The sequence below is a fragment of the Chlorocebus sabaeus genome, chromosome 29, assembly GCF_047675955.1.
Source record: "Chlorocebus sabaeus isolate Y175 chromosome 29, mChlSab1.0.hap1, whole genome shotgun sequence".
Taxonomy (NCBI): Eukaryota; Metazoa; Chordata; class Mammalia; order Primates; family Cercopithecidae; genus Chlorocebus; species Chlorocebus sabaeus.
In genome coordinates, this window is record NC_132932.1 from 3554353 (window position 1) to 3562897 (window position 8545).

General features: G+C 47.4%; 1 protein-coding gene and 3 non-coding genes across 4 annotated transcripts; 1 reads left to right on the plus strand and 3 right to left on the minus strand.

The window, feature by feature from the left end:
• Positions 1–46: 46 nt before the first annotated feature.
• On the minus strand, positions 47–118 carry TRNAP-UGG (transfer RNA proline (anticodon UGG)). The gene has a single exon. It is a non-coding gene; the product is annotated as a tRNA-Pro (tRNA).
• A 636-nt stretch (positions 119–754) lies between these two features.
• On the minus strand, positions 755–843 carry TRNAY-GUA (transfer RNA tyrosine (anticodon GUA)). Its single transcript is given in 2 exon segments — positions 755–790; positions 807–843. It is a non-coding gene; the product is annotated as a tRNA-Tyr (tRNA).
• Positions 844–2353: 1510 nt separating this feature from the next.
• Positions 2354–2426, minus strand: TRNAT-UGU (transfer RNA threonine (anticodon UGU)). Its single transcript has one exon. It is a non-coding gene; the product is annotated as a tRNA-Thr (tRNA).
• Positions 2427–6686: 4260 nt separating this feature from the next.
• LOC103231354 (cytochrome c oxidase assembly factor 3 homolog, mitochondrial) lies at positions 6687–7237 on the plus strand. The gene has a single exon (XM_007990680.3). It carries the CDS (start codon positions 6694–6696, stop codon positions 7012–7014), a length of 321 nt encoding a protein of 106 aa, XP_007988871.3. The 5' UTR covers positions 6687–6693; the 3' UTR covers positions 7015–7237.
• Positions 7238–8545: the final 1308 nt, after the last annotated feature.

Sequence of the window (8545 nt, forward strand, 5' to 3'; positions counted from 1 at the left end):
TTTTTCAGTAGTTGCCAAAAGGGGGTGGAAAAAACAGTAAACCTCAGGGCTCGTCCGGGATTTGAACCCGGGACCTCTCGCACCCAAAGCGAGAATCATACCCCTAGACCAACGAGCCACTGTTGTAGAACTGGCTTCACATTACTCTGAATTTCTGTTTTCCGCCTGCCGTTCTGAAGGTTTTTCTGTTTTTGTTTTTTTTTTTTCCTTTGTTGTGACATTTCCCTTTGGCCTTATTTAGTTATCCCTTCCATCTTTACCAAGTTTCAAGTATGGCTTATTGTCTGGCTTATTCTCCTCGATCCAGACGCAGGATGGGGTGAACGAAGGCAGCTTTTTAGACTTTAGACATCCTTGCGTCTCACTGAGCCCGGGAAGCGATTTAAGTCCACCAGAGCCTGGTGGGAACCTGGAGGAGTCTGAGATAGAGATCGAGGGCCAGAGCTGAGCTCGGTTGCAAGGCTGGACAGACGCGCGCTACGTATATACCTGCCGGCCTTTGGACTTAACGTAGAAGCCAAAATATAACACACTTCGGTGAGATAACAGTGCCTTCCCCCAACGGTTGGATGATTCGGGTCTACTGTCTTTCAGAGCTAGGTAACCAACTTTTCAAGGGGTGATTAACGCAGCTCAACTCGTGGCTAAGCTGTTTCCTTTGGACAAGGGTAAGAGATAGAGATTTCACCACGTTAACATAGAGATGTATCGCACAAACGAAGAGCTACTACTGTAAACCCAAAACAGCAACCTCTCCTTCGAGCCGGAATCGAACCAGCGACCTAAGGATGACAACACGACAAGTACTACAGTCCTCCGCTCTACCAGCTGAGCTATCGAAGGGAGTGCGAGAAAACGCCTCTTAAAAAACCCTATTCAAGACATCCTTAACCAGAGACGCGAAAGAAAAATCTCTTTATATCTGGAAAGTGATTATTGCAGGGTTGCAAAGCCAGCTTGTAAGACACCTGCGTCCAAGGTTCTGAGGGCAACCTTTCTAAAGCTGGATTCCCCTGCTTCACTGAGGGGCTCCCAAGCAGAGCAGGTGACCCTGGAACCTGGACATACCGAGACTGCGCATCCTCTGGGCGCCCGAAGCCTATTGGCCTCGCTGGGCGCGGACCCAGGGGCCTCGCGAGCATGGATGCGTGTGTTTGTGTGTAGGGTGGGAACCGGCACCTGGGCGTCGGAGAACTGGGGGCTGAGGCGGTGGGACGCACACAATTCTGACTTCGCAACTGTGAACGCCGGAGAGGGCGGGCCTCCAGGCTTAGGCCCGAGCTCTCTGGTGTCCTCACTTCCTGCGCTCCCCTCCCAATCTCGGCTCTTCCGCTTACACGTCCACAGACTCGGGAGGGAGAGGGTGTAGAATGGAGCAGTGATCCCCAACTTTTTTGGCACCAGAGACCGGTTTCGTTGAAGACACTTTTTCCACGGACCTTGGGGGCGGGGAAGAGGAGTTGGGGGATGGTTTCGGGATGAAACTGTTCCACCTCAGATCATCAGGCATCACTTAGATGCTCATAAAAAGAGAGCAGTTTAGATCCCTGGCATGCGCTGTTCCCAATAGGGTTCGCGCTCCTATGAGATTCTAATACCACCGCTGATCTGACAGGAGGCGGGGCTCAGGCGGCACTGGTAGCTAGCCCGCAGTTCACCTCCTGCTGTGCGGGGGGGTTCCTAACAGGCCATGGACCGGTGCGCAGCCCAAGGGTTGGGAACCCCTGAAATAGAGGACATCTGGGCAAACCCAGTGTATCCGTGTGAATTCGTTTTTGGAGAAAATATTTTCAGCTTATTCAAAAGGAAAGCCACATTTCTCTGCTTCAAAATCAAGTTTAGTGACCCAAGTCTCGCCGCTAAAGTCGGGCCCTTAATTTCCCAAAACCCCACTGGCACATGACACCTTGCCGCACAGTGTGCATCTATCTTCTGGACACCTGGCAAGAGCGGTCATCGCTGGCTCTTCCTGTTTCAGAAGGGGAACCTTGATCTCTACTCCAAATATGCCCAGACCCGGGGCTTGAGAATAGCTTAAGGGGCCATTGTCTCGCCTAGCTGTCCCCATTTCCCTCCCGGCAGCGAGCAGGGCTCTCGCCGCCAGTCCGCAAGCCAGGGCATTGGCAGAGGCTGACGACGATTTCCACCGCTTGTGTAATGGATTCCGCCGCATTCCAGGAGGTAAAGCAGCATTACTACTGGAACCTAAAGGAAACGTTCTGCTCAGCCGGTGTTTATTTGGAACCTCTGAACGGCGGCAAGAAGTTATAATATGCCACGTATTCTCAGGGTCAGTTCAGAAAGACTAGGAGGGGAATTTAAGTAAAACCCGAATCAAGAAATTAAACTCGAAAGGCCCCAGCGAGATTTGAACTCGCGACCCCTGGTTTACAAGACCAGTGCTCTAACCCCTGAGCTATAGGGCCTCACGGAAAGAATATGTCTTCATTTCATAGAAAAGGAAAAGATTTTCAGGGCTTCTGCTAACATCTGAGCATAGAAACTAAGTAAAACCTGGATGTCGTCTCAATCCACTTCCCAACCATTAGACTTCAGTTCACAGACTTTGTTCTTGCTGGGGATGGTGCAAAGTGAAGGCCAGTGACAGGGACCACTACTATCCTAAGACTGGAGAAATCTGCCCAACGCGACACAGTCTAACACAGAAAGACTCTTCACTTGCCCACTTCAGACTGAAAATTAAGAAAGGAAAACCGGCAGAGGAAGGAGCTCACCACAGGTCTCACTTGAAACTGCTGACAGCCGCATTTTGTTTCCTGCTTGTGAGTCTCCCGCTGAGACTCACAGTTGCGAGTCTCAGTGCCAGAGCAGGCATTTGTTAATTTGCAGTTTAATTCATTTCTTCATTCAGCAAACACTGCAGTCCAGTCTGTGCTAGGCTCTGCACTAAGAACTAGGGATCCAGATACGATCTTTATCCTGAAGTCACTGTCACAGGCTTGTGGAACAAAAGAACTTTAATTTTCATGAAGGAAAACAATGAAAAGTAGCTGTGCCAGGTGTGAAGGAACGGTAGCCATGTCAAGGTCCACACATTTACAAAGTGAACCATCCGGAGGGGTGTCCAAGAGAGCAATGACCTGAGCTGCACTACGAAGGGAGGTTAAGACTTAGACAAAAATTGGAGCAGGGTGGTCCCTGGTAGAATAAAATTACGAGCAAAGTCCGAGAAAAAGACTGAGACATTCAAGGGAACACTGGCTGGGGCAGCAGGTGAGAAGATTTGTAGAAGAAAATAGAAATTCACCAAACATTGATGAGTTTACGGAATGAATTGAAGGGACGAGCAACCAGAGTCAGAAACACCAGTGACTGGCCATGGTGCAGATGCTCAAACATAAAGCTGCAAAAGGGTAATCCTTATGGGACTAGAAAGGAAGGGATGAGTGAGAGAGATACAGGGAAGGGCGATTCTGCTGAACCTAGATATGAAGTGCAATCAAGAGGAAAGAGAGGGGACTCTCAAAGGTGTCTTTAAGAGGCAAGGTTAATACTTACAGAAAAAAAGGAAGCCTACCTCTTCAGGGTATCTGGAGAGGGCGGAGGGGTGATGCTAGGATTTAGGTAAGCTGAATATTAAGTGAAGATGGAGCAGTTCACGGGAATGGTGTGATAGCCAGAATACTCTTGCGTCTAGAGTTTCATGAATTGATAGGTGAATTAATCAAATTACATAAGTCATCCATTGAGTTAGAGACTCTACGAGTCATGCACTCTTGAAGGAAAAGAATACAGAGAAAACAGCCGAGACTAGAACGTAAGCTTTGAAGAGCCCTGTTACAGGCGTATGTTACATTAGTGTGTGTCCAACATCCCTTAAAAATTCTCCTTACATGTGGATATTTCACATATTATAAGTAAGTCTGTCCTAGCACACTTGCTTTCCCAGCTTGCAACTGAGAATGGGCTTGTGACCTGGGCTCCACCAATCAGATGCATCGCCCAGGAAGCTTTCCGTTTGGAAACATAAAATAGCAGTACAGGATACCATAGGGAAAACCCACGTTTTTCCAAATACATTATCAGTGTCAAGTTTTTGGATATGGGTTTTCGTAAATCCATATACTACTGTTTTTCTTTAGCTCTGGAAAATTCTCAGTCATTGTATTAGTTTGCTAGGGCTTCCATAATGAAATAACACAGACTGGGCGACTTAAACAACTGAAATTCATTTCCTCACAGTCCTGGAGGTCAAAAATCCAAGACCAAGGTGTTGGCAGGTTTTGTTCCTTCTGAGGCCTCTCTCCTTCACTTAGAGATGGCTGGCCTCTTGCTGCCGCCTCACATGGCAGTCCCTCTGTAGGTCTACACCCTTAGTGCCTCTCTTTGTGTCTAAATTTACTCCCCTTATAGGGACACTAGTCAGGCCCACCCTAATGGCCTCATTTTAACTTAATCTCCTCTTTAAACGCCTTATCTCCAAATACAGTTACATTCTGGGATACTAGGGATTAGGGCTTCAACATATAAATTTAGGGGGGATACATTTTACCTAATAGTAGCCATTATCTTCTCCTATATTATATATACATATATATATGTGTGTGTGTATATATATATTTTAGGCTAGTCAAGTGAAGTAGTGGGAGTGGAGAAGGAACAGAAAGACCTGTAACTGATTGTGATCAATTAGTTGTAAACACCACTGCACTCAGACCAGCCAGCCTCCTATATTGTTTTTACTCTATTTTTTTCTCTCTTTTTGGAACTGAAATTAAACATCTATTAGAGCTTCATACCTTGTCTTCCTTATATATATGTGTGTGTATGTGTATGTGTGTATATATATATATGTGTGTGTTTTTGTTTGTTTGTTTTTTGAGACAGTCTCCCTCTGTCGCCCAGGCTGTAGTGCAGTGGCACTATCTTGGCTCACTGCAAGCTCCACCTCTGGGGTTCACGCCGTTCTACTGCCTCAACCTCCCGGGTACCTGAGACTACAGGCGCCCGCCACCACGCCCTGCTAATTTTTTTGTATTTTTAGTACAGACGGGGTTTCACCGTGTTAGCCAGGATGGTCTCGATCTCCTGACCTCGTGATCCGCCCGTCTCGGCCTCCCAAAGTGCTGGGATTACAGGGGTGAGCCACTGCGCCGGCTTTTTTTAAATTTTTTTCTTCCGCCATACAGTCTCACTCTTTTGCCGTGGTTGAAGTGTAGTGGTGCAATTGTGGCTCACTGCAACCTCCACCTCCCAGGTTCAGGCAATTCTCCTGCCGTAACCTCCTGAGTAGCTAGGATTACAAGTGCGTGCCACCACACCCGGCTGATTTTTGTATTTTTAGTAGAGACGCGTTTTCACCATGTTGGCCAGGCTGGTCTCAAATTCCTGACCTCAGGTGATCCAACCCACCTGGGCCTCCCAAAATTCTGGGATTACAGGTATGAACCACCGCTCCTGGCCTATTACAAATGCCTTTAGGGCTACAAAGGTCAATGCCCAGATAATTTCCCTTAACGCTCTGAATTCCACCTTTCCCTTGGTTTCTGGCCTATTAGTTGCTTACTCCCATATCAGCACTTTAATGCTTCTAAGGAGATTTGGTAAAAGTACTTACTTATCATTTTGGGAGACCAAAGCGGGCGGATCACGAGGTCAGGGTATAGGGATCATCCTGGCTAACACGGTAAAACCCCGTCTCTACTAAAAAATACAAAAAACTAGCCGGGCGTGGTGGTGGGTGCCTGTAGTCCCAGCTACTCGGGAGGCTGAGGCAGGAGAAGGGCGTGAACCCTGGAGGCAGAGCTTGCAGTGAGCCGAGATCATGCCACTGCACTCCAGCCTGGGCAACAGAGCGAGACTCCGTCACAAAAAAAAAAAAAAAAAAAAAAGATTTATTTATTTTATTTATTTATGTTTAGAGATGGGATTTCACCATGTTGCCCAGGAAGTCTTGAACTGGACTCTAGCAGTCCCCCTGTCTAGGCTTCCCAAGCGTGCTGGGATTACAGGTGTGAGCCACTGCACCCAGCTGAGATTTGGTAAAAATCTTATGCAATATTTTTAATAATTTTTATTTCAAGAAGGAGTGGTCTAAATTAGCCTACCAATGCTAGAAAGGAAATGGCAGTTGTGGGAGCTATAACATCAATCATAGTCCACCACACGGACTGAGAAGCAGAGAAAACGGTACTCCAGAGACAGTTTACGAAGGAGAGTGCCAAAGCACAAAATGAAAGAGCGGTGACAGCTGGAATAGGAGCCTGCTCTTTCTGGTTATATCATCCTTTCCAGAAGACATCGCTGGAAAAGGACAAGATGGTTTAGCGGTGTGGCCAATTAGTCTCAGCAGTTTGGTAGTGTGGTTGAAGGGTCTAAGGCACTGAATTTAGGCTCCAGTCTCTTTGGGGGCGTGGATTTAAATCCCACTGCTGCAAGGGTCTTCTGTTTCTACATCAGTAATAATTAATCAGTTTGTCTTCACTAGGGGGTTGACCTAATGTCAAACCCAACATGTGATTTTTCTCACTGCCTGGCTGGGCTGGGGGAATGGAATCACTGAATGAATGATTCACAGCCTACCCGCAGGGAGCTCTTAATTCAATCCAACACTCAGACCACTAAGAGATGTACTCCCAACTTCTGTTTGAAAGGGAGCTGATAAGACCTTGCCTAAGAAATGACATTTGAGCTGGAACCTTGAAATAACTTTGAAAGTGCAGTATGTGGAACATGGCGGCTTCGGGAGCTGGTGACCCTCTGGATGCTAAGCGTGGAGAGGCCCCTTTCGCTCAGCGTATCGACCCGACGCGGGAGAAGCTGACACCCGAGCAATCGTATTCCATGCGGCGGGCGCAGCTTGCCCAGTGGCAGAAGGTCCTACCGCAGCGGCGGACCTGGAACATCGTGACCGGCCTAGGCGTCGGGGCCCTGGTGTTAGCTATTTATGGTTACACTATCTACTCGATCTCCCAGGAGCGTTTCCTAGATGAGCTAGAAGACGAGGCCAAAGCTGCCCGAGCCCGAGCTCTGGCGAGGGCATCAGGATCCTAATCTGGATGGGTATTGATCATGTCCAACCTGCTGGAGCCCCTTCACATGGTGGATGATGCCCCATGACCCTGTAGAAATTGAATCCTGCTCACAACATTGTTGGCCTTCTTACTAACCTTGGGCCATGATTGATCCCAAGAAACCAGGGACTTAAGCATTTGGCTACTGTCAAAAGAACAGAACTTTGCCCACTGCAAAAAAAAAAAAAAAAAAAAAAAAAAAAGACAGTGCAGTATGTGTTCCGTGAAAAGGAAGGATAAGGTGTGGGGGGAGTAGAGGGGAGCAGGGAGTGAAGTGAGTCTTTGTTTCATTTGCTCCTAAGTGTTAACCTGGAGAAATCTGAGCAGTTGCACACAGAATGTAAAGTGTCCCTATGTCCCTGCTGCTGACTGCCTCTGGGAACCCCCTGCGTTTCCTACAGGATGTTGTCTCTGGTTTCTTCACCTACCGGTGATCTCCTGCTACAACACCTTCCCTCACCCACCATTTCTCCTTCAGTGTCTGTCCCTCTAGGTCCGTCACTAGGACAGTAAAAGAGATGGGTTAAGCGGGACACAAATCACCGAGGGAGGCAACTGCTCACCAGTTCAGGGAGGTGATATTTCAGAAGATTCAATGCTCAGGCTTGAGCCAACCATAGAAGACCACCCTGGCCGCCACCTAGACCACAAAGAGTCCAAATATGAGATGAAGTCAGAATTTGAGCTCTTTAAGGAGCAACCTTACTTTCCGGCCTTTGAAAGCAGTGCCCTTCCTGCCCCATGTGATACCTTTGGCACTGGGCAGGATTTGGCGTCTATCACATCCAAGTTTGACTCCAGGCATTGTCCCTACCTCAAGGCTTTGGGAAGAAGGAGACGGCTCATGTTAGCAGGTGGTGATGGAAACTGATTGGCTAGTGCCTTAAGTAGGCAAGTGATAAGTTTATCCATGTGGCTGTTTACTGTAGTCATCCCTGCTGTGGAGGGCTGTCCTGTGTATTGTAGAATACTGAGTGGCACCCCGGCCTTTACTCACTAGATGTCAGTAGTAATATGCCCTTTCTACCCAACTGTGACATCAAAAATGTCCCTAGACACTGCCAAATGTCCCCTGGGAGGCAAAGCCATCTCTGAAGATGATTATCTCCCAGTGTGTAGCTTGTCTCTTACAGTGTCTTTACCAAGGCAGAGGTTTCTTAAATTTGATGAAGTTCTTTTAATTGTGTTTTTCTTTTGTGAGTCATACTTTCAGTGTTGTATCTAAGAAATTTTTCCCCAACACAAGTTGACAAATATTTTATTATAAAAGTTTCAAAGTTGTGAGTTTTATTGGTAGGTCTATGATCTACCTGAGGTTCATTTTTATATGTAGAGCAATGTAGGGATCAAAAATCTTTTTTTAATTAGCAGGACATGGTGGTGCGCACCTGTAGTCCCAGCTACTTGGGAGGCTGAGGCAGAAGTATCGCTTGAAACCAAGGAGGGGGAAGTTGCAGTGAGCCAAGATCGTACCACTGCACTCCAGCCCGGGCAAGAGACTCCATCTCAAA